Source organism: Lissotriton vulgaris, chromosome 2_1, assembly GCF_964263255.1.
Source record: "Lissotriton vulgaris chromosome 2_1, aLisVul1.2, whole genome shotgun sequence".
Lineage (NCBI taxonomy): Eukaryota > Metazoa > Chordata > Amphibia > Caudata > Salamandridae > Lissotriton > Lissotriton vulgaris.
Genome location: NC_141687.1, coordinates 1,732,083,055 through 1,732,109,660, shown reverse-complemented (window position 1 = coordinate 1,732,109,660; position 26,606 = coordinate 1,732,083,055). Strand labels below are relative to the sequence as shown.

General features: G+C 43.3%; 1 protein-coding gene across 1 annotated transcript in view; it reads left to right on the top strand.

Annotated features, from left to right (window-relative positions):
• LOC147733205 (uncharacterized) overlaps window positions 1-26,606 on the top strand; it is a 618,178-nt gene that overhangs the window by 268,227 nt on the left and 323,345 nt on the right. Inside the window, exons 19-21 of the mRNA XM_086957739.1 lie at window positions 13,678-13,829; window positions 16,425-16,563; window positions 16,658-16,768. Coding sequence (XP_086813865.1) covers window positions 13,678-13,829; window positions 16,425-16,563; window positions 16,658-16,768 — 402 coding nt within the window. The remainder of the gene's footprint in view (window positions 1-13,677; window positions 13,830-16,424; window positions 16,564-16,657; window positions 16,769-26,606) is intronic.

Here is a 26,606-nt window from a genome sequence, read left to right as displayed (position 1 = left end):
TAACTTGGTTGAATAAGTGACTTCTGTCTTGCATAGTTTGTGTTACAATTAGCTTTCCTAGGGCTGTATTACATAAAGTGGCCTGGGGGCACTAAGGGCACATGCACTCTCTTTCTGCACCCGAGGCACTTTTGTATGCAGAAGGGGCTGTAGTCACTTGTGTGGCCCCTTCTGCAATACAGATAGTATTAGCACATGTGTAGTGCATCTTCTATCCTAAAAGGGCATTTCATCATTTGCATAGGGTTGCGGCCCCATGAAAATGATGCAAACATGTTGCTTCTGTGCCCACGCTGCATTATGGACGCAGAGGCAGAGGCAAAGAGGTCTTCAGGAGATATTTTGATTGCACCTCAGTGAGATGGCACACAGTCAGTGTACCCATCTTAAGGGGGAAAGAAGATCCTATGAACCCATAAAACACCTCCCTTTATTCAGGTACCTAACTTCTCTTTGTAGGGGAATCTCTGTTCCCCTTCAAAGTGTAGGCAGACCGTGAGCTACAATCAGCTCTGTCTTTCACTAATGATTGGAACAAAACCGAGGTGGCTATGCTAAACGTTTGCATGCCCATCAATTGTGTTAGGCAATAGTACTAATGTCCAATCTCATAAACAAGACACAATAAGTCCTTTACAGTGATGTTCCCATGATGACAGCACCCAGCCACCTCGGATGCACCTCGTCGTACTGTGGAACAGGCTGGACAACTTATACAAAAATGACATTGAAGCACACACTCTGCTGTTTCACTGCAATCCCTGATAAGAAAATCCAATGTCGGGGAGATTAATTTTGAATTCTTCTTCTTTATTCACAACCAGGTTCTGCACATGTTATGATTGGTTTTGCCAACAAGAGGTGCTGACAAGTGTTTCATACTCCAGACTTTTTCAAGGCTGCAAAACCATAAATCCCAATTAAAACAAGCATTTACAATGCAACGGTTTCGCCTTTGGAAAAGTTAGAGCTATTGGCAATGTAAATGACAATGCCATTTATTTATCTGTTTTCAAAACCAACACATAAATAAAAATGTTGTCATTTACAATGCCAATCGCTCAAACTTTTCCAAAGGCGAAACCGTTGCATTGTTAATGCTTGTTTATTCTTTTAGTTAAATAACGATACTCTGGGGTTTGTTATTTATTAGGTGCAATAAGTAGCACCTTTAACGAGTTTCTGAGGGATACCATGCACATTTTTACCTTCTAAATTGTGGCATATTTGCCCCGCCTAAATTCAACAAAGGGAGAGCTATTTAACACATCCGGTAATTACCCAATGCACTAAATATCAGCCACCTCCTAATTCTGAACTCTTTGCAAACGGGGGTTTGCGCACAGGTTGGGAACTCTGACCCACTTCTAATCGGTGCCTTCGTGTTTCAAAGGAACTACTTCAGTGTCTGCCACAGCAGTCCAGAAATATGTTTGTCTATAGCAGGAAATCATGCAGGTGGCTGTGGGAAAAGTGGACCTTCCACAAAATATTGGGTGTACAGTAGGCGACTATATCGTCAGTACACTGGAAACAACTTCTTTCTTCTGTGCTGTTCCCTTTTAGAAAAATCACATACCAAGAGAAATTAAAAAAAAATTAAAATTAGGGCATAATGCCCAGCACTGGTTGTGTGCCATTTAATATCCTGTTAGCCTTTTGTGCCGGGGAATAAAATATCATCCGTATTGATTTACGTTGTATGCCAAGGTGGTGCCATGATGCGTGCGCAAAAGTGATGGCTTTTCAGCTTGAAGTTGCACATACAAGATTCCTCCTATTTCATCTCCATCTCAAAAAGTGGTGTCTCCCTAGTCCGTTCTTTCCTCAAGTCTGTGGATGCTAGTGCAGGTGCATTTGTGGCTCAACCAACTGAAGTCTTATCTAGTACACGGCCAGGCTCAGCAATTTGTGAGCACTGTATTTAATGCTCACTAGTCTTCTCATACTCTGAAGCTTCAAGAGAGCCCGATAGGCCTGATACCTTCCAAGAAAGCACTGGCATGTCCGGTCACCTCAGAACAGCGTGATATGTTCAGGATTGTGGGCAGACCCTCGCGCAACACATGTTCCACTGGGGTGCCCCAGAAACCGAAGCCTTCAGGAAGTGGTGCTGATGTCTCTCAGCTGGGCCAGTCTTCGCCATTGGCTGGACCCAGTACTCTTGACAGATGGGTTGGCTCTGACCACTCTGGTTCTGCACATTCCACAGGCAGGGGCAAGAATGGTTCTAGGCCACGATTTTGCTCTCCTCCATCCAGGGTCAATAGATTGGTCTGGGTGCATGATTTGATGCAATGAGAGGCATCTTGTGGTGTGGCCTCCTTCATCCCCACAATTGGCATTTGAGGCAGGAGGAGGGTACAGCAATAGCTGCAATTGGCCTTCTGTCTTCTTTCGACTTGGCAGACATGATTGTCTGCTCTCCTGGGGAACACATGCAGCAGCGTGTAGCTCCGTTCGCTGCAGCTTACACTCGTGACACATACATGAACAGATCTGTTCGGCTCTCTGCTGCTCGGCCAGGTTGAGCCTAGGTGTTTTCACCTTTGTTTGGGGGGGGTCCAGATTAAACTCTCCAACAAAATGCGATGGATGAGGCAAGTGTTTGGAAAGTTCAGTCTGAATGGGGTATCTCTTCGCAAATAATTACGGTGCAAGTGAGACCTGGGCCCTGTAGACAATGCGGTTTATTCTGCACCTGAAAGAAACCTATCCCCAAAGTCAATTTAAAAGATAAAAGGGGTTGCTAGCATGTGAACCTGCTCAGGGGTGGCTCAAGACATCACGGGGTGCGGGCGCAGCTGGAACGAACGAGTACATCAGATGAGGGATGAGGTCGGCACGGAGGACATTTAAATCAGCGGCGGACATCCGTGTCCATATCGGGGCTAGGCGGCTAGCTGCAGATGTGAAAAGTGCCCACCATCGTAGCCAAGGGGATAGCAGGAGCCGGCAGGGCTACCAGGACCTGTGTCGCCTTCTTATAATGCATTCTTTGCATGTTCTGTCGGTGTAAGCATGAAATAACAAGCAACAGAGTGAAAGGGGAGGGGGGGCGGAGCGGACAGCGGGAGGGGAGGGGGGGGCGGGAAACAGAGCTCACGAGGCAAAGTACATAACAGCAACGGAGAGTGAAAGGGGAGGGGGGGCGGGAACGGGCACACGGGGAGGGGGGCGGAACGGACATGGGGAGGGGGGCGGAACGGACATGGGGAGGGGGACGGGAAGCAGAGCTCACGAGCCAAAGTACATAACAGCAACGTCAATTTGATGGAACGGCGACTACGAGAAAACACGCCCACCTGCTCCACTTCATTGTGCACGCCTGAAATTTGTTACCGTTACTACTGTTTTCAAAATGGACCCAGAACCATTTTCACTATTACTGTGCATAAGCTTGGTGTACTGGTTACTTGCTCAGACCCAAATTCAACATCATAACTCACGGTACAGCATAGCTGCCAAGGTTTCAGATTGCTATGTGTGACATTTTCATGATGTCAGTGTAATTATGAGTGACATTTCAATGTCTATGAGTGACACTTTCTCGCGAGCAACATCAAGCAATGACGACGAGGGAAACAGATAAATATCAGAAATTACACCAATCTGAGCAACAATAAACTCTTAGAAGGTCTTAAAACTGTAGCATAGCACCACAAATGAAAGGGCACTAACCAGAGGCAGACGACGTGGCTGCAGTTCTCAGAGACATGTTTCCCCTGAATAAAACTAAGCACTTAAATCCATGGAAAAAGCTAAATACCAGAAAATATGCCCTCTACAACAATAATAAGCTTTGGAAAGACTTTCAAGCTGTTGCGAAAACCCTGAAATGCAAAGTCACTAACCTACCGCCCCTTTCTAAGATGATGGTTACAGGAAGGGGATCCGAGAGGAGCCATTTATATTTCAGGCTAGCAACAGGCTTATCTTTTAAAACTCCATGGAGATAGAAATGTCACACAGATGATCAATCATGGTAATAAAAGAAATAATTTTTTGAACCATTAAATGTGAACTGTAACTAGTCAAAGTGTGCTTTTTTCCCCCTAAGGGACCATTTCTCCCTTTTGCATTTTCACGCTGCTTTTCAGAAAAGGTTTTTGTCATTTATAAAAACAGGAGCGCTCAGGTCTTACAAGCAATATGCTGCTTAGGCCGGATGTGAAGAGCAGGGCACGAGCACCTCACGTACGGATGGCAGCATGGGTGTACCAAAAACTAGCTCCGGAACTCTCCAGCACTTTTAGGTGACCTCAAGATGCCATAATGGCTAAAGAAACAGCCCAAAATGTAAACGTTTAGACAAAAACGCAATTGTGGAGATCAGAAGCAGAGCTGTCCATAATAACACACACCTATAAAGCTGCGCCACACCGATTTCATTAATATTTAATTGACTAAGTACAATGAGGTAGCCATAAGGCACCATAAGCGCTATCGAAACAAGATATATAACATAACAATACTGTTAATCTTCAGTATGACAGTGCAGCGGTAGATATGAAATTGTAATCCTCCATCTCACCCTTTGAGAAGCGTGGAATCGTAGAAAGAAACTATCAGTTTGCAGGTAGGATCGGCAAATGGAAGGGGTTTGGGTTTAAATTCGCTAGTGTCACTTCTAAACAAAATCCCAAGCAGGCCTCTGCAACAAGTAATGAAATAACTTGCATAGCATATCGTAATGTGAATGCAGAGCCCGCACACTGCCCATATGAACAGGGAGGCCCCTGCACACATTTGTGTTCAGAAGTTATGGGCTGTCACAGCTACTACACAGACACAGACCTCGTGAACTGTGCTGAATTAACGTTGTTGGCGCTGATAGTAATTGGACGAGCAGGACTGGCGGGGTGCTAGCGCTATTCATAAAATGTAAAGCACATTTTGAAGAAAAGAGAGATTCCTCACTGAGGCACAATTTACTTTGTGAGGTGACTCAAGGAGCACCAATTGTACGGGCAGCACCTCGGTGCAAAGTCTCCCGCCGCAGAAAACACTGGCCGGGCAAGATTGTGTGGCTTAGCAGCCGCTGCACAGGAACAACTGGTGTGCTGCTGGGCTGCTGTGTCATAGTGTGACAACAAGTAAGTTACAACAGCACACTACAAAGTCAGTGACAGCACGCTGCCTGGCCAATAAGTACTTACTACTAAGTGCTTTCAATGAGGTGGAGCCCAAGCAATTAAAAACCTCAGAAGGTGTGTCACGAGAGACAGCAGTCCTGCGGCCTGCAGATTACAACGGTCTTCTGAAATCAGATCTTGCCGACCTCAGAAGGATGACGGGACAGAGCAGCCCTGCCTGCAACTGTGTGTGAAATTAAAGATCTTGCAGTGCGTGCGTTCGGCTCCACGCTGTGTGTGTCAGTGTGTGACAACAAAAATTGACAACGCACACTACAACTTGGTCAGTGCTGAGTGGCAGCAGGCTGCCTGGCCAAGTCGTACTACTAAACTAAGTGCTTTCAATGAGGTGGAGGAGCCCAATGAAAAACCGAAGGTGTCACGAGACAGAGCAGCCTTCCCCTGCGGCTTGCAGATTCTGGATTCAGATCATCTTTTCTTGCAGATAAACCTCAGAAGGATTACTAGACAGACCAGCCCTGGCCTGCAACTGTGTCTGACAACAACTTCACAACACATGACTACAACCTACGTTCGTGGTGGCTACCTGGCCATTTATACTTACTTCTATCTCTCTCTGTCTCACACTGCCGGCGGTATGGCGGCCGTGACTCTCCCGCAATCATCTGGAGGAGGATCACACGATCTGCCTGATGCGCGGGCCCATTGCCGAGACTGACAGGCAGTGAGTCACTGCAGGTGAGTCGATGATGCTGTCTTACGGTCTCGTCCCCGCCCGGCCGCTAAAAGTATGCGCAGGCTGAGGCAGCAGGCACTCGACTAGTCACCGACACTGACTGTCTCTGTTGAGCCCCCCCGCCACTCTAACGAACAGGGACCACTTCCTGTGCAGGCGGACGTGATGAGGTCACATCCGATCATTATAATCCATCCCACGGCGCAACACCAGCCAGTAGCAACCTCTGCTGAGCTGTGAGGGGCCAGTACGCCCGCGAGTCTTCAACAGAGAGTGAGTCAGTGTAATGATTGACAGCAGCACCGCGCTGTGCCACTGGCGCGCGGCGCTAGGGCTTGGAGTTAGCAAGGGCAGTCGCAGAATGCGTAACATTGGAACACCCACTGACTTTCAGAGCGAGGAAGACAGATTTAACCGTTTACTATCTGAGTCAGCTCTGCTGGCAAGTGAGTCTGCAGTGCAGCGCAGGGGAGCAGCAGAGCTTGAGTCCTCAACAGCGGGAGGGGGGGCGGAGAGCGGGAGGCAGGGAGGCAAGTCTGGAGCAGAGCAACAGGTTGTTTCGCGATTCGGGGGCGTGTTTGCGTGCTCTCCCCTTCCCATTGGCTGGAAGGTAAAATTCCAGCCAATGGGAAGAGGAGAGGGCGTGACTTAAAAAAAGACACAGAAACGCCCCCGAATCGCGTCAAGGCGGGCCCTGAACTCAGTGACGCTCCTCTCCTCCAATGGCTGGCCAGCATTTACGAGGCCAACCAATGGAGAAGAGGGGCATGTTCAGGCCCCCATACTACTAACAAAAGATTTCGGCTCCGCCCACCCACTGCTTTCGCAGTGGGACGGTAGCCGAAACCTAAAAATGTGATGGTGTAAACCTATAGCACACATCGATACCATGTGTCTATGTGCCACCATGCGGAAATAGCCCCAGAAAAATGAAAATAGCTTATGGTCAGGTGCTCATGTCAAGGATCACTACTTCTGTCTTGTCGGTGTAGAGTTTGAGACTGTTGGCTTCCATCCAGTTAGCGACTTTAACTTTGGTCATGCAGGTGGGGAATATGTTTCTTGTGTTAGGGCCATGTCCAAGGGAGAGTATCAGTTGCATGTTGTCAGCATAGTTGAGGATGTTGATATTGTGTACATGAATGACATTGACCAAAAGTATAATGTATGCGTTGAAGAGGATGGGGCTGAGTGATGAATTTTGAAGCAACAGTTCCCCAGTTGCACCTCTGCTACCCTTTCATGTCACCTCTTTTATTTATGCTGGCCTGGGAACAATAATAATAATTTCCATACTCTTCCACTACTCAACATTCAGCTTGGATCAGGAAAGCCTGGGCTAGGGGTAATGAAGATTACCATAAATACCCAGACCATTAACTTCTCATCCATCTCCCTCGACACAGTCCTTAAAGATTAAGTTGATACCAAGCCAATCACTTAGCTTCAACTCCTTTTATGATGAAAAAGTAACCATATATCATAACAGTTGAAAAATAAGTTTTACTCACTTCCTTCTCATTTGAAAACTGCACTCTTTACTGTGATACCAAATAAACCAGAGTCAATATTTCCAATAGCAGCCTATAATGCCTCATTATGATATGAAGGCAAGCCCATGTGGCAGCATTACATATACCACTGATTGATGCTCCCTTAAACATGGCCCATTGATCTCTGTAAGAAGAAAGCCACCTGAAGCCTTAAAAACTTGCCCCAAAAGAACCTTAACAAAAGTTCTGATCCCAAAAGGGCCCTCATTTCCCCAGTTTTTCTCCCCAAGGAGATAGCAAACAAAAGCAATAGTTTATAAGAAACATATCTCATGTGATTTTTGGAGTGCCTGTAAAACAAATGGTAATTTCCATGATGGTTCAGGAGAATGAACCACTGATCTTTTGATAAAAATAGCTTCTTAACAATCATTTTGCTATCAGCCTTATGACCACAAGTTGTGGGCTTTTAAGCACTCTTACTACTGCCCACTGTGCTCTGAGCTTGAGACCACAAGACTCACCTGAAATCCATCTTTTAAAAAATCCGAAACTACAGCTGGTTCACAGGAGATTGTGTTTCAGTTTCAGGTTTAACACCATTTCTCAAACTTCTTGCAAAATCTCAAATAAAATTCAAGTATAGTTGTATTCTTAGCCTTTTGAATATGCTCTCTTCCTTCTAGTAACCATTCCAAACTCTTTAGTAACTATCGTTCAACCACTAACCCCCATCTGTAGATGGTTCAGAGCTGACAGAGACATATAGCTGTTCCTCATAAACCAAGGATACACTGGTATCATCCATGGATCTGGAACCCCCAAGTGGAGAAGCAGGGGGCCCTATGGATACCACTTCCACTATGGGGGTACCTACAGAACATCTGCGTGATCCTACTTCACATTCTTAAATACCCACAACTCTAGGGTAAAAGGAGGAAAGAGAAAGGATAGTGCATCTACCTTACAAACTTCCTCAAAGGGTATTCTCAAACTGAACTAAAGTTTTGCCTGCAAAAAAGTCCACCTCTGTTTTCTTTCTGCACTATTTGGTGGAATACTGTTAGAAATAGGGCTTGCTTTTACAAGGAAGGGAAGAATCTGCTAAGATGACCTGCAGGCTCAATCTCCTTCCCTGACGGTCGGCCGCCTATAAGGCCCAAGGGCATTTCTCCTGCGCGACAAGTCACAATGCATGACTCTATGACCCCCCTTGATGGTTGACATATGCTTACACCACCTGGCTATCTCTCTTGAGCTGAACATTGTGATCACTGACCAGAGAAGCAAAATGTAACTCAGTCCAACTGGAGGACCAAACTCGTTGATTCTCGAACCACTACCCCTGTGCTGACTTGATGTCTATTATCGCTCCCCAACTCATATGCATCTGTCATCATGATTTTTGGGAGAAGGCCTTCCAGAGGGAACCCCTTCTCCAGATGATCTGGCTTTAATCGCCACTGTAGTGATTAACATATTTCTGGCAAAACTGGAACTCTGTGTTCGTAATGTTGTGGCTTGGAAGCTTAATGCCAAAGTAAATGATTTACTATTGGGTAAATATGGAGTCTGGCCCAAGGTATAATCCTCACTGATTAAGCCCTTAAACCTTGCATTTTTAGCCAGCCCTTGCCTGTTGAGATAGTCTAAGTTAGTGGAGATTAAATGTTTGATCCTAGCTTCTGGAACAGATCAGTCATTAAAATATTTGAAAATTAGAATACCTATTGCATGTAGCAGCTCCACCAACAGTGCCAATCAATTCCTTGGTATAGACCCCTCGACCCTTGGAGAGCTGGACAATCCGAAGGACAGGACCTAAAACTGATAATGATCATCTTGAATCACAAATCAGAGATACGTCTCAAACACCTGAAATATGAGAATGCACAGATATGCATCTGTGAAATCCAGCGATGCTAGAAAGTCTTCATTTTTTTGGATGCTGGAATTCAGTCTGTAAAAACATCATCTTGTGTTTTAAAAATGGAATAAAGGTGTTCACTGTCTTTAGATCCATAACTGGTCTGAAGCGTCCAGATACCTTTTGAACCAAAACGAGGATTGAGTAGAATCCTTTTACCCTCTATGAGGGCGATACAGTTTTTACTGACCACTGTACTAGAGCCTGATCTTTCTTTAACAAAGCATGCTTCTTCACTGATCCGTAATTGACTGTCTAGACTTCTCCTGGAAAGCAGTCAGTTGTTTCCTAGCATAGTCATGACTTCAGAGATGGATTGGAAGTCACTTTTGCTTTAGCCCAGGACTTTTTAGTAGGACAGACTTGCCACATCCCCGGACCTCGATAGAGCTGGTTCATCAATTTAGCTTGAAAGGCTGCACCAAAAGCCCTTTTCGAGGCATAACATGTTTCCCTCGTCGCTAATTTTGAAGGAGCAATTATATTTTTGTCCTTTACTGTTTTTTTTTTTTTTTACAGAGTCTTTAACTGGTCACGAAACAACTTCAACACAGCGAAGGCAATATCCATCAAGCGGTTATTTTGTGACGCATCCACCTTCCCAGACCTCAACCAAATGTGTCTTCTCACATCATTGAAGACCCATGTACTGCTGTCCCCAATGAGCCAAATGTTCTATCTGAAAGAAAGTAGGCTTGCTGTTCCGTGATTAATACGGTAGAGGTTGCCGCCACATCGTGTTCTCTCTGCTCACTAAGTTAGGAAAGTGACATAATTGACATATGCAGAGAGTCTGTTGGAGAATTTAGAGGCCAAGTATACTCATTTGCTCACAACTTCCACTCTCTTATCGACTGTATCAGATAGTACTTCCTCCTCTGATACAACAGTGCCTTGTGATGAAAGCCATTCCAGTAATGAGTCCATCTTCACCCGCAAAGTGAAGTCTTCAGCAAACACTTGTAGTTGGTATCTTTTGGCAAAGAAACTGGGAAAGGTATCATTGTCAATATTCTTCCTTTCGTTTGCCATCTTTTCCCTTATGGCTCTGTGTAGAGATGAACTTTCAGGCATAAGTCACCGACAGTATCAGAGGCAGAGGAAATTAAAACTGAAGACGATTTACTTAAAAGGTACAGAAGTGATTTGCTGAGGGGGGTTGCTTAAAAACGGGAGCTGCTTATACGCCGTCTCCGGACACAAAGCATACCTTCCGCAGGTCGTTTCACGGTGTGATCCAGAAGACGAAGGCAATTGCTCCACGTAGCCAGCAGCTATGTCTGCGCCGGCTTCTTTAAAGGCGCACCTGAAATCTTGAAGTAAAATCTAATCTGGCCCACAGACAAGATCAGATAGCGCAGTACTTTCTGGTTTGTGTCGCTGAAACAATCCCCTCTGCTAAGCAAGCTCTCGCTCTCTCTGGCTTTTCAAGTCTGAAACGGTTTTTAAAAGGCACACGGACGGGGTACGTTTGTTTCCTTTCGGCGTGTACTCTGGGCGTTAGGTGACCCGGAAGAGCTCAGTGTGCACCACCACATCGCAGAATACAGTTTCCGGTTCTTCTGGGACGACCCTGCACTCAAATTAAAGGTGACCTTGAGGGTACTGTCCTAGAGACATAAGAAGGGGACGGGCGAGTAACAACGCTCGCAGGGACCCGCTCCAAACCGGGGCCCATGGGTGCACTGCAAAGCAGATACCGCCCCATCACGTCCACTGAGGCAAGATGGACATCTAGTGATGGGAAAACAACTTAGTCGCACATCTCAAAGCATTTTAACAAGAAACATTGGACAGGAAGATACATGGAGATGGGGCCAGGATACAAGCACTGTTCAAGTAAAATATATATATGTTTTTTTTAAAGCCTACGGCCTCGTTGTCAGTGCTGAAATGTGTGAAAAATATGAAAGCATTTTATCAGTAGGCTTTTATACCATATTACGAGTTGTTTCCCCCAGTGCAATGGAGAATAACCTGTGGAGAGAAGACTATGAATGAAGAACAAGAACTGGACTGGGTTTCTCGAATGCTATGGGACCTATTAGAAATAACTGCAGGTACACATTTAAAATTCCACTGCATAAACAGTTTCCAGTCAAAAGCATTCTGAACCCGTAGCCTGATAGCATAAATATTCACTCTGCGCAGTATGCACTACATAGTATTCAAGGTATCTGTTGGCATTGTTTACTTACAGCGCCTAGTCAACTGCCTCCCGTGACTCGCGCACAGCCTTCCAAAACAATGGCAGTGTGTCGCGGGAGGATCTATCGGCCGCAAAAATCAGGCAGACTCAAAGGAACAGATTAATGCGGGTCCTGCTAATGAATTGTCCTGATGCTAAAGGTAAGCAGGCAGTGAAATTCAACACAGCTGCATCACCGCCCAAACAGGACAAAAGCGCACTTCATTCATTCACAACCTCCATAGTCTTTTAATCCAAACCCCCACTGACATTTTCTATATTAGTAGCAGGACTCGAAATACCGTTCACCTCAGCTAGACTCACACCAACTGGTTATGTTCAAATGGTTACTAACTTAAGGCCATTATGTGCAGAATTGGCACTCCCTTCTTTGCATACGTCCTCAAACAGCATTCTTGGCAAGTTTAGCTCATCCTGCTTGACTGTGGCTTGCCTGATTAGGCTACCTGCATAGTGCAAGGAATACAGCCGGCATCAACAGTGTTGGCCAGTGGAACAAAGAGGACATTCTCAAGTTCGCTGATCCTGGCAACTATTCATCAGCCGCTGGTTGACGTGCATTAGTGTACAAAGTCTAGAGACCTTCCCACAGCACATGCACCATTTTATAGCACATCTCTAGCTGTTACTAAATTCCTTAATTTAACTAGTAGCTCAGTGACATCCCTCGGGGGCCAAGGAGCCACTCTTCGTGTCAAAGACTGCTTAGTAGAGCTCTCCACTTTAAACTCTGTGGGAAACAAAGCACTACCTATTCTTTTGGGCTAAGCCTAAGATTCCGCTGTTTCCCATGCTCAATAAGATGCTTCTAAACACTTTAGACCGTATCTCACACAGCCTGACCAGTGGTTCAAACACCCTATGTGATATATTAATCTAAGACTTAACAAAAGTGTTGCAGTGCTATACTACTGACTACTAGCCCAGTGTCACAACTGACATGAACTGTACAAGGTATGCATTTTTCCTTATCCAATTGTACTTGGTAACCTTCTCCTTCATTGCAGTAAATTGCCTTGAAGTGATCAGAGTTGCCTGTTTAGCGCTACATAATACAGCAGTTTTTTCTGTTGTATATAATGTCGTCTTCGTTTGTATAAAGGTAACAAAAATACTTAACACTTTTTATTATAACTTTTCAACATAATGCACAGCAGCCACAATGCTCTACAACATAGCCAAAAGTTCTGGCTAAAGACATAAGGTCCCAAAGGCGAAACCTATTGGCTATGCCAATGCTTGTTAAATTGTGTTTCTGACTCCTCTCGTCAATAAACAGGGTTGGAGAACTCAGTGATATACCCCTCACTGATACCAATTATGTACGCATATTAGGTCTCCTAAAGCTGGGACACATGCATTGCCTAGTGCCGCAGCCTCCCAAGCAGTGCCTTGTGCACTCCATACTTGTAAAGACCGCAGGTCATGCTATACCTAAAAACAATTAAAAACAAGCAATATTCTTATACAAAAAAAGTGACCCTTCTTACTTGATTTTGCCCGTGTCTTCCCAGAAAGAAGAAAAACAGGAATCCGTCATACTTCCTTTTCTATGGCATGGTGGCAGGGGAAGTAAGGAGGCAATCCTGGGTGAGAGTAGTAGTTTATTTGCTTGGTGATCTTCTGCTGGACTCTTTAAGGACTGTGCTGAGGAAGAAGGACGTTGAGGTAATGGAGTCACAGTAATGGTGCTGCACCCAGTGGGCCCTTTACTAGTCGAACAGAAGCAATATGTTTGATGTCCCCTTTAATGTAATCTTCCGTTCTATTTGGCCAACTTAAATTATGTGGAGCAGATATTGTCAGACTTGTGCGCCATTTCTCAGTGGGAATACACAATAGGCGATGCAGGGTGGTTTCTAATATATACTACAGTAGACAGGTGTTTTCTCCACGTTTTACTCATCCTATCATTGAGATTTTTTTCTACTAGCCCCTATATGATTAATTTTACTATCAAAGCAGACCAGGAAAAAATACAAGACAACCTCTAATATACACCCGAAAGTGTGTTTTGTTTGTTGATAATTTTTTAGGATCCTCTTCTACTTCTGGTAAAGTCACAGAGTATTCCCACTGCACATGTCTGTCTGTACCTCAAAGAGACAGAAGAGCTGCCACAGACAATCAAGGGTGGCTCTCTGTTTCTAGGCAGCAGCAGAGAACTTAGTAGAACAACCCTAATTGAAACCAACATGTTCCCTTCTCTCACACAGTACAGCACCCAGTGTGTCTCTGGCTGCATGTGTCCCCAGGGCCTGGTGTCTGATGACCGAGGAGGATGCATCAAGGAAGAATCGTGCCCTTGCATTCACAATGAGGTCCCCTACCATTCAGGAGACAAGATCCGAGTCAACTGCAACACTTGGTACGTAAGACACACATTGCTTACTATTGAAAACCTCACCTTCTAGCAGCAAGAAGAAAACAAATTGAGGAAGAAAGCTTCCACCACAGAGATTCCCCAGGGATTCATCACGTTTAGGGAGTGAACCCCTTTTTCCGCATGTTTAGCTACATAGAGAATCATGTCATGCAGTCTTGACAAGTAGTAAAGGAGGCCTGGCCTGCTGAAACATAAGGACATTCCTAGACAGACCTGTACCCCAATCATAAATGAGTCTGAGACAAAGTCAGAAGACAGTCAGGGGAGACGGACCAAAATGTCAACTATAATGGTTCTAAACTACAAGGAAGATAGGGCTTATACACTAAATACTGCTCGCAATTTGTAACTAGTATTTTTACTATCAGTATATAATGTTAGGAAATAATTTTATGACTTATGTACAAGTAGGTCACTGTAAAATGTAAATTACGAGTGGGCCCTAATCTGACATATCTCCTGAATATTAAAGAGGCAGGTCATAAATTGCCCCTCCGCTCGACTTGTGGCCATCATAGTGATGGCGGCTTGCTAGGGTCAGCAGACCATGATGTGTGTAATTGCCTGCAGGGGGTTGTAAACCATAAGAAACATAGGGCCAGACGTACTAAAACTGATCGCAATTTGCGACCTCTATTTTTACTATCAGCAAAGAATGTTATGAACTCATTTTATCACCTATGTACTGATAGGTTAATTTGTAAAATGATAATTCGGAGTGGTTCATAATCTGACCCATCTCATAAATTTTAATGAGGCAGGACACAAATTGCTTCTGGTAAATGTGGGATTGTGTCAAGAACCATGAGAGCTGCATGGGAGCACCCGTGCAACCACAAGGGACGCCTTCCCAGGGCAGAGTAAGGCAATGCAGCGATTTGTGTTGCATTGCCTTACTCAGATTTTGGAGCCACTCTGGGACACCCAAACTGGCATTGTGTGGCTTCATGAATCTGAATTAAGGTTTGCATGCACCACGTTGCACAGTGACAGTGTGATACATTATGTTGAAATGTTAGCAAGAGGAAATGAAGATCAATGTAGGGGAACGACTACCAACGAGCTGCAAACAAAGAGAGGGACATGATTGTTGTCCACATTTAACATCCCATGTGATGGGGAGAGGCCAGAAGAAGAGAGGGACATGAACACATCTCATTTGTAACAGAATGGGTAGAGGAGTTATTGCCCTAGTCAGTGCGACCTAAGTGCCAATTCATTTAAATATCCAAGTAACTATTGTTTTATGGTCAAAATCCTCCTTCTCCAATTCTCTATTAATCATTTTCATTGGCATTTTATTTTTCAATTCATTGAGATCGGAGCTGCGTGCTTGTCCGGCGACCTTACAAGATGTGGGTTGGTCATGCTTCTTTACTGTGTAAACCATTATCTTTCAGGGAGTATTCGCTGCAAAGAAGAAGACTAAGGCGAAATCTATGTTAATTAAGCAGACCTAGGATTCTGGGTGTTTATGCTTTGCTGTAGACCTCCATTAAAGCACACCTCATTTTTTAAGCCAGTACAGTCCTCGCCACACCTTTACCATAACATCTACTTCTGAAATGGGCTGATACAATGCAGAGTTCTGCCCACTGGAACATTTGCATGTTTAGATTGCTCTCTACCATTCGTAGAATTGATGTGTCAGTGAGTAAATATGTTATATTCTCTTCCTTGCAAACTTTAGCAGGACAAACAACTGAGCAGTAAATCAGAGCAAATGTGCAATTAAGACATGAATTGTGGAAAAGGCTTTGTTATCAGCAGAAACCTTTCACCTTGTTGCATCAAACCTCTTAGTTGACCACAGTAAGACAACAGATGATGCTGTAGTTTGTATCACCTTCCAGCGTTGAAAGTAGTCTCTGGCAGTGGTTGTTCAGCTGCTGTTCTGTGCCCCCTGTACACCCATTAAGAAAGTAACATACTATAACATCAGGGTCAATGAATGGCCGCCTTCAGTCACAAGTTCTAAATACAGGTAGACGTACTCAGATGGCAACAGGGTAATTTAAATGTCTTTATAAGCAAATAGTCAAGGCAGTCAGACAAAAGTGCTTTTCAAGAAGAAGCCCCAAGGAATAGTTAGGGAGGTACACCATGAGACAAAAATAGTATTAATGATGTAAATCAGCACAATAACGTAAGGGGCCTATTTACAAGCCCCTTGCCCCACCTTTACGTCACTTTTCCCATGTTAAAAATAAGTGGCGCAAGGGACTTGTAAACAGGTGCGCAACACCCATTGGGCTCACAGGGCTTCAGCCCCCGACCAGTCCCCCCACACCCCCCCCCCGCGGTCGTGTGTGTCAGCGCGGGCTGACACGTCTTTGCGTGCTGGCCAGCATCTTAATTACAGCCTCACCCGAGTACATAACAGGTCTTTAAAAGACCATTAATTGTAAATGAGGATTTTGTTGTGTGTTCACCCATTCTTACAGCCACTCTGTCTGTGGTTGGAAGAATTAGCCCCTCCTGAAATATTTTTCAGCCCTCCCCCCGAAATTTGGCTCTAGTTGCCCGCCTGTTTGTAAAGAGTGTAAAAAGTTGATTTGTTTTCTCTGTCTATCGCAGCACATGTAAGAATCGGATGTGGTCCTGCACCAATGAAGTCTGCCTGGGAAGCTGTGGTGTTTATGGAGATGGACACTACGTCACCTTTGACGGCAGGCATTATACCTTCAACGGGGACTGCGAGTACACACTCGCTCAGGTAAGCTTCATGTCATTGGAGGCCATGATCATTGGAAGAATCTAAACACGAGGGTCAAAATTTGCTAATGTGTTTCGTCATTGTTCTATCTCAGGACTTCTGTGAGAGTGACAGCAGCAATGGCACTTTTCGAATCATCACTGAGAACATCCCCTGTGGGACCACTGGGACCACTTGCTCCAAAGCTCTGAAAGTCTTTCTTGAAGTAAGTGTTTCAGACTTATTAGATTAGGAATAATGTGTTCCCTGGACTCATAAGATTGTTTTAGTCAAATGCAGAGATTTGCCGAGAACAGTTTATACGAAATCTGACTTTTCTGGATGAACATCTTATATTTATTTGCTCTTTTCTTGATCCTATATTTGTTGTTTTTATATCTCTGTTCACTATACCCCAGCTAAACAGGTGGAAAGTGCTCCCTATTTAGTCATGGTTCCCCAGATTGACATATTTCACTTGCTTATAAGTCTCTTGTATATAATGTAGGAAAAAACGGGAAATTAAATGCCACCTGCAGACTGCAGCATAAACTGTGCCATGCACTGAGTGGGCCTGGAAAACATGACTTCAAGCCAAACGTGTAGCCTGACTGCAGAAGCCTAAAAACTTGCTGCCGCTCCTGCCAAAATAACCATTTTGATAGGAGGGAAATCCTGCATTTAACTATTAAAAAGTCCTCCCTAAGTGCAGCTTGTTGCCCACAGGGTAGGGTGTCTGATATTTAAAAATGGGACATGTATGACGTTACAACTGGCATGTTTCTCCAGTGACTAGGCCCCAAAAGCTATTTAATTACTGCAAAAGTAATTCTAAGACTAGTATAACTATTTAATACTTTTCCAATTTAGTTGGAAAGTCAGATTTATTATAAATATTTATGAAAGATACGTTTTACCTGCCTGAACTTTCAGTATGTTAATTAGCAGTAACTTGTTGACAGCTGTTCTGCCAGTGCTTGACCTTAATATTGTGTGCAAACTGGTCCCAGAGCAGGAACAATTACTTGGGTATGAGTTGGTGGTTTTCTTCCCCTTGCAAGAAGTCCAGTTAGAGTGTATCCATAAACTCCATCAACTTGTAAACGGGTCTACCCTTTTACTAACAGGAGCGGTCCATCAGGTAAGAGCGATGGGGCGGTTGGGTGGGGGGAGGAGGAGTTGGCAGATGACATTGAAGAAAAAGAAAACTACCGAAAACTGAGTCAGCGATGGGGCGAGCCCAAGGTAAGTGGTTTTCTTTTTTTAAAATTTTCCCTCCACGTTGTTTGATGACTCACCTACACCCCACCACTCTTACCTGCACCGGCCACTCCTGTTCAATAGTGAATGCAAGGTGTGATCTGGAAAGGAAATCCTTTGTTCCCTCAATCAGTCTGACACCACACCCAGTGGGAAAGGAGCTACCCCCAGAATCAATTTTGAGTGACCACAGAGGAGGGGACTGCTCATTTCCCACACCTCTGGGGAGGCACACAGGGTCTGTACAGGGGAAAAAGTGTTTCTCCATCTTGAAATTAAGATGCAAGGTGTTCAGTAGGAAAAAAATGGAACTACTGAAAAAGTGGTTGGTGTTGCCCATAGACTATTCACACCATTGGTTAGGGAGGAGCTAGGAGCCCCTCCCCCCAAAAGCTTGTGCCAACCATACATGTAGCATTATGGGAACACTTTTGTGACCTGATGAAGATAGGAAGAGGATAAGGCCTGGTGTCTGTGACCTTAGAGGAGCTCTGATGGACTGGACCTGCTCCCTCTTGTACTCAGGGCAAAGAAATGGGCTCCTAGAGTCAGTGGGCTGAACTCTTGTGTGGCTACAGGGAACAAACAAGTTTTGAGAGTCCTTTTTCCTGAAGTAACTATTTGGCCAGTTGCAAATGGAAATGGACCTCTCTGATGGCCTCAGCTGGAGTTAGTCTGGTCCCCTAAGTACCGTCCCTGATCTCATAGGATTCTAGGAAGTGGTACGATTGAGCTGTTCCACAAAACCTGAAAAGTCTGAAAAATATTTGAACTTCCAAGACCTTCGTAGTGGTATGGGGGTATATCTGATTTTGATACACCTTACTAGGATACTTCATCAGGCTTACTCTACTGGAGGACTCTGAGCTCCATAAAAAAGACTAAGTCAACTGGTAAAATCTTTGGCCCAGATGAACCCGCTTGGCGTTTCCGACCTGAGCTCCATCGTGGTTGGCATGAAATTGTGCCTTAGTCCCCGTCTCACGCTTCCCTAGACTATAGTTGGAGCTTAGTGCTTTTTGGCTCTATTTTCACTTAACACTTAAACAAATCACATTTCCAGGTTACCTCATTGGATATTTTTCTTTTTGGTGTCATTTTGTTTACTAACTTTTACTCGATTTTTCTAATTCAGTTGATAGTTTGGGTTTCATTACTTTTTTGGTACAGCATAAATACTTTACACATTCTCCTAATTCAAGCCTGTCTACTCTGTGTCAAAAGTGGCACCTGACTTCGTAGTGGCTACAATCTGTATACCAGAAAGCAGCTGTTGTTGCATCTTATTAGAAAGTGCAGATTGCTTCAAATATTTACCCCCATTGTATTAATTTATGAAATAAGTCTTCATGAATCCCATAAAAGCATACGTGCACCATCAAAATTGAAGCAATTACAAAATATGCATAGTAAAGTAAAAAAAAGACAGTTGCACATGCTCTACTAATCCAAATAACTAATTGACTTAGTAGCTCCAACAAAAAAGTTTCTCCTCTCAAAATCAAAAGGAACGTTGCAAACATTTTTCTCAGTTAAACATTCTAATTTCATGAAAATCAAAATCCAGTGACCAAAAGTTATTAAAAATAATGAGGATCCAAATGTAAATATACATCTACATATTGATTTTTGTATATTTAATCTTACACCTAGGTGTAACTAAACAATCTTTTCCTAATTCACAGTATCTAAGTAGAGAATTTACACGTAGTTGTAGGCTTACATGTCTTCATCATCTGTAGTGCTCAAGTGGGGGGAGTGGAGCCTCCTACATCTGAAGTGTAAAGTTTCAACCAGTAACTTTTCACCTGTTCGTGGAGCTCTCCCTAAGGGAAAGTATTTGGAAATGTAATAAAGTTAATATTTAAAAAAACTTTAAAAATGTGTAATGTATAATATAAATATGAATTAATATATAAACACAAATATATTGAAATGGAAACAATAAGATACCATTTTAAAGCACATTAACTCGTTAAATTAAATATGCTTTAAGTATTGAAATATTTAAAAACAGTAATTTAATGTGTAAACTTTCATTTTAAATTTTAATGATAATAAAACTCACCTTTAGTCAAATCATTTTGTATTTGTTGGTCCTGTTTAATAAGGTTGGTTAAAGTCACCATGTTCTGAATCTAAATGAAAAATTGCATGCTAGACGGCAGGGTAGGTGGTATAAAAAACAACTAACGCATACTGAGATGGGCAAGTGCCTACTACGACTACCCTACATCATGTACAGAACACCCCACGGAGAGCACACTCCCTTCAGATACTCATGCTCCATTAGATGTGCAAGCCCCTACTACTCACACGCTTCACCCTGCAACAAACCCTTTAAAGGTAAGTGCAATCAGTGAAATGTGAGTGGCCAAGTGCCTACAAACCACAGCTTATGCCTTGTACAGGTGTCTTAAACCATGACCAACTCCTTTCGGACACCCAAGCGCCCACAGGGGGTAACTCCCCTTCAACACACATCCTAAGCTTTGTACACATGAACGCATTTAGAGCCTACTCCCTCCTGACACCCACACCCCATGAGGTGTGCAAGCCTCTACTATGCACATTCTTTGTGGGTATGTGATCTCTCAGGTGCAAACAACGAGATGCAAGTGGCTAGGCAGCTATTATGCACAGAGCCTATGCCTTCTACAGATGTGTTCAAGTAGAGTCAACTCCCTCTAGATACCCAGGCCACCTTTGGTGCCAAAACCTATACTAAGCACATGTTATGCCTTGTAGAGATGATATCACAGAGAGCCTACTCCTTTCAGACACCCACTCTTCTTTAGGTATGAAAGCCCCTACTATGCACACCCTTTACCTTGTACCAGACCATTTGCAGGTAGGCGATCTCCCATGCTCAATACCTAAGATGCAAATGGCCAAGCACCTAAAATACACAGCCTATGCCTTGCACATAAATCTTCAAGCAGAGCTCACTCTCTCTACACACACAAGCACCATTAGGTGCTAATGTCCCTACTATGCACATCCTACACCTCTCAAAATCACATTGGCTGCTCAAACCCCAACTATGCACAACCTTTGTCTTGCACAAAAGTCTTCAAGGAGAGTCAGTTCAAGATGTTGACCCATTCATACAAAGCCCTGCACAACGAAGGACCTGCATACATCAACAAACCTCCACGAACCGACCAGACACCTACGATCTATCTCCATCTCTCTCAAAGTCACCTCCAGATCCACCATAGCACTCCTTCTCACACCTGCCAGCCAAAGCGTAGAACAATTTTCCCTGCACCTCAGGGCTGCCTCATCACTCCAGCAATTCAGGAAAGGGCTCAAGAGCTGGCTGTTCGAAAGAACAGACCACCACAAAGCCCTTAGCAACTCCAATTTCTTGAGATCCTCATGGGCGATTTGCGGTGCTATACAAATCAATAGCGATTGGTTGATTGACTCCGTCCAGATACCAATGCACAATTAGGGGGCTAAGACCTTGCAATGCATGGTTGATGCCATGTACAGATGACTTCACAGAGAGTCCGTTCCCTCCACACATCTACTACCATTAGGTGGACAAGCCACTACTACTCGCACCCTATGCCTTCTACAGAAGATGTCACTTATAGCCTACTCTTTTCAGACAGTCACATGCACCTTGTACACAATTATTTACTGAGAGCCCATTCGCTTTTCACACCTACACCCAGTTGGCTCTGCTAGCCCTCACTATACACACACTCAGGCACTTGTACAGTGGTCTTCATGGAGAGACCACTCTCTCCATGTCCCTACGCCCCCTTATGTGGCTAAGGTAATTCAACACACAGTCTAAACCTTGAGTACCTTGAGTCATGGAGCGCATACTTCCTCCACACTCCTAGACTCCCATTAGGTAAGCAAGTCGCTACTACACACACACACCCTGAGCCTGTTGCAGACGACCTCATGTATAGCTCTTATCCCTTAAAGGGACACACCTACACACCTCATTCTGTGTGTTTTCCCCTATTACTCACAACCTATGCTTGTAGACAATTTTATGTTGAGAGCCCACTCCTTTCTCACACCTACTCCAATTAGATATGCTAGCTACTACTACGCACACCTAACTCCTTGTACAGAAATATTCACAGAGTGCACTTCCTCCACATACCTACACCCCATTAGGTAGGCTAGCCCCACTATAAATGCCCTATGCCGCCTTCTGCATGGTATAATTGTTGATTAGAATCTACCAGAAAGTAGACTAATGAGTTTAATATCAGGTATGCATTGCAAAAGTAACAAAAACACGATAGAAAGGTTTTCTAGCTGTAAGATAGATCTGTTGTTAAGTCTGCTTGAATTTTATTCTAAATCATAACAGAGAAGACTGCTTTAGAATAGAATAGAAGAGAAAAAAGAATAGTGCTGTAGCAGACTATTAGCATACAGAAACATAAATACACATACATGACAAACAACAAGAAATGTTTGTATTTTTATACCAGACTAGGCGGTTTTTAAAATAACTATTTTTGTTGGGTTTTCAGAACTATTTTATATTTTTGGGTGAGGTTTTAAACAAAAACAGACTTCTTTCCAAACTGGAGTAAACCACTAATTCAGAGGTCTTCAAACTCTTTTACTCTGAGCTCCCCCTAAACAAAATGTTTTGAGGTCGGGCCCCCCTCCAAAACTTTACGGCAACGATTGGGGAGCGGGAGGGACATGGCTGCGTGCAGGGAGCGGGGCTTACGGGATGATTTCAGGAATACTTTTTCTATAGCTTATGAACCACACCAAATATGAAACTTATAAAACAGCAAATGCATCAAACAATAACAGATATCCCAAACAAACTGCTCCCCATAATTGGGGTGTTGGGAGCCCCTCACAGTCTTTGACCCCAATCCAACAATACTTGCTGCACAAATGATAACTGCAGTCCTGAGTAGCAGGCTACCTCCTCTGCATCTTTTACCTCTTCCCCACCATGATGGATCATCACCTCTGTCCTATGCTTGAAAGGACAATACGCTCGGATGCTCGTTTTTTTAAAGGTAGACAGTCATTATTGTGATGCAGTGGACTCCCCAAATTCCTGGGACCAAGTCCTTCTGCATCGGCATCTACTCTTTTATGATAACCAGCAGTGGCCACTTACACACTTGGCGGCAGTACCAGCTTCACTAATGTCCCTTTAAAAAACCTTAATTGTCCCCTTCTTTGGGGTATCTTTCTAAAGAAGCGGTCTCTGGCCATTTGTAAACATTTGCATAGAGTGCTCACTATTCTGGGCCTTCTCTTTGACAATATCTATGAATCTCAATCATTTCCTCTGCCTCCTAGACCATTTCTGTGAGGCCCCAAGGATCGAGAGAATTAGGGCTCTGCATCTGAATGCAACCCTACTGGCCTTCTACCAGCCACCCCATGGACTCAGCTTTCACACAAAAAACTTCCCCTGAATGGTTAATACTGACTTTGACATGCCTGTGCCTGAAATTGAAGTGGGTGGTGGTAGTGCAGAAAGTTAAAAAAGAAACCGGCCTTCTTACCAGCCATTAATTGATTGAGTCACTTAAAGCCAGGGCCACTGGAATTATGAGTTTCTGCAGCAGCAGCGCTTTCCACATAATTATCAGTTTACTGCATTTTCTACATAATCTACAGATTTCAATGACAAAAAACTTGATTCTAGCTCAAACGGAACAAAAGTTACTTAAAGCGTGACAAAGTGTTCTGGAGCAGTGGAAGGCCCTTTGCAAAGACTGGTAATCTTGTAGTTGCTTACTGCTGTATTTGGGTGTTAAACTGGTACTAATGAGGTGAAATATTTCCCTTGACAGTGTTACAGTGAGTTAAAATGACAAAATATTGAAGTAATGCTAACTACAAAATGTGGCGCATTGTGCCGCATAATTTACCTTTTCTTGCTGGATAATTTAGTCAAACCTGCAGCATAATTGTGTTCTCTTCTGCTGAATAATTCCAGTGGATCTGCTTAAAGCTTTATGGTGGCAAAGGTCTATTCTTTTTAAGATGTAATGTAACAGAGTTACCAGCTGGGATCTGGAATAGTGGGGACACTTACAAAAATGTCTGCATGAGATACAGTTTGATTACTTACTACTAAAAAGTATATTTTGTAAGAACTTGTTTTATCTCAATCACTGCATCATTTTGCAGCAGTCTAGCTTAGAGTATGTAAATACTGTTTTAAAAAAATGACTTACATATTCACAGTGCTTTCTGCCACAGGCTGGGACTTCTTAGCACTATAAACCGGGCCATTAGAATTATGCGGCAGGAGAAGGCCAAATTATGCAGCATGGTTGACTAAATTCTGCAGCAAGCAAAGGCGAATTATGCTGCATATTTTCTGATAACATTATGCACTATTTTGCTATTTTTACACTTGTTAACATTGTGCTGGCCTTTATTACCCCTCATAAGTACCTCATTAACACCCGCATATAGCAATAAACAACAGAAAGGTGACCAGTCAATCTTTAGAAAGGGCTTCCACTGTCAGGTAACATGTTTTGCTGCATTTTTTAATCTGCAAATTATGCAGCAGACAATGGATTATGGGGCAAATGCGGGAAAACCATAACTATGCGCTGTAAGTTCAGGGTGAGCGTGAAAGTGAAGGGTGAGAATGAGGACTGAGTTGTCTGAATGCAGGGTGAATTCCCAGACACTTGAAGTTAATCAGCATGTTATTGGCGGGGCGCAGGGTTTCAGATATAAGTTAAACTATTGCTATAATGGCATTAATCAGGGAATCGAGGGTGAAGGAAATAAATAATGTGCTGATCCTGCAACAAACTTCCAGTCTTATGATTAGGGTTGCCAGTTCATTATTTTGATGTTGCAGACGGCACAAAAATAATCAGTCACCTAAAGCCCTATTTTCAGCACTTATCTGTGTGTTCTTCGAAAAGCAAATATAAAGTACTTTTAAATGTGTTCTAGGGCTGCCTGAATGATTCATGACTGACAGAAAGTCACATTACAAACAAATACATACTTTTTTACATTTCATGAAATGCATTTTCACACTACAGCAGTAAGTTTAAAATGCAAATGTAAGGAATAGGCAGAGTCTGGGACCAGGGGGTACTGGAAAAAGAAAAAAACCTAAGCTTAGGTAACCAGTTTCCAAATGTATGGAAATGGTCTCTAAAAGACCCGTGAAAAACTCGGCTGTGCTGGAGTCTTAATAAGACTCCAGACACTGCCCAGCCGAGCCCCCAGCAGCACACCCACTGATCTCTGGCCCCACGGCACTCTGAGGCCTTCAGAGTAAATGAAGACAGCCTGGAAATTCAGCAAATAAACATCGCTGCACTTCCAGGCGTCTTCATTTACATGTGCTTGGAGAGGCCTTTGCCCCCCCCTAGGAACGCATCCACGCCCCCCCAGGGGGGCGCGCCCCACAGTTTGAAGAACTGTGGATTTAATTTGAGCTGAGGTAGATTGCTCCACGACGACACTGATTTTGTTGCACTTTAAGCAGTATATAATCAAATTATTTCTCTGTGGTACAATGTTTAGTACCACTTGAGTAACTTGTTGTGGGGTCATGTCTTGGAGCAACTGATGGTCCAGTTGTAGAGGTGGAAGCCTCAAGAGCCCCGCATTCAATTCTGTTCTTGGAAGCTCTTGAGGATAGATACTGTTCCATATGTCTGTGGCTCCATGGTAGTATTTATTCCCTGTGCCCCTTGAGAATTTTTTGTTGCAAAGATTGTACTTAGCAATGTTTATGTCGCCTTATTTTTCTGTGAGAGGATGGTGAAGAATTTATTTCACATCACTGACTCTTTCTTTTGTGAGGGGTGCTCCTCTTAGAAATCTGTCCCCTCCTGATACCATTGCATGCATTTCCCTTTGAAAAATAGCAATACATTGCAAAAAAGGGTATAAAGGCTCAAAACACTGCCTTCACAGACAACAGTTATTTCCAAATTAGTTTCGAAGGGTGGGGTTTTCTTGTAAATAAAGAAAGGCAATGAATTTAACCAATCACAAATGTTCTGTGTGTGTGTCAATGGTCTTGCGGTACTCTCGCAGTACTCCTTTGGGTCAGAGAAACATTAAAACAAGGCAATATTTACACAAAACACTCAAGAGATCTTTATGAACTGACAGAAATAAACCCTCCAGGCACACACGTTAATAAAAATGATTCTTTAATACTAAAACTAAGTTTTTAGGTTTTACAACCTGTCTCATGTTAGCACCCGGAGACCTGAAATTGAAAATAAAACCACAGTGAGTTTTAGCGTGGGCTTGCCAATAGCTGTGAGAGTCTCACAGGAGTACCAGGGCACCTTTGAAAGGTAAAAAAGAACCATACCCGATAATATGTAATAAATAAAAATCAATTTAAAAAAACAAACATTATATTACTTTTAAGTTAAAAACAAATTTTACATTGCAAAAATCATAAAAATATACCAAAACAAACTGATAAAACAATGTTATAGTTAATAACGTTAATAAAAACCTTACTTTAGGTTTAAAAAAGAATCTGAAATTCCCTGAAAAATACAAAGTTAAAAGTGAGGTTGTAGTTAGCTATAGGAAAAAACACTTATCAAACGTTACATAGTGCGTTTGCGAGTTCACAACACTGTGTAAAGAGGTGCTTGAATTGCACTAATTTGAAGGTGTTGCATACATTATAAATTTAAAGTATAGCTCTAACTTTAGATTTTTTATTATTATTTGTGTAGTTCAAGTTTGGTTTGTATGGAGAGAAATAAAGATAGTAATTTTGTAGGTAGTGCGTAAACTATACATTTGAGGTATATCTACAAACTTAGAATTTCTAGTGC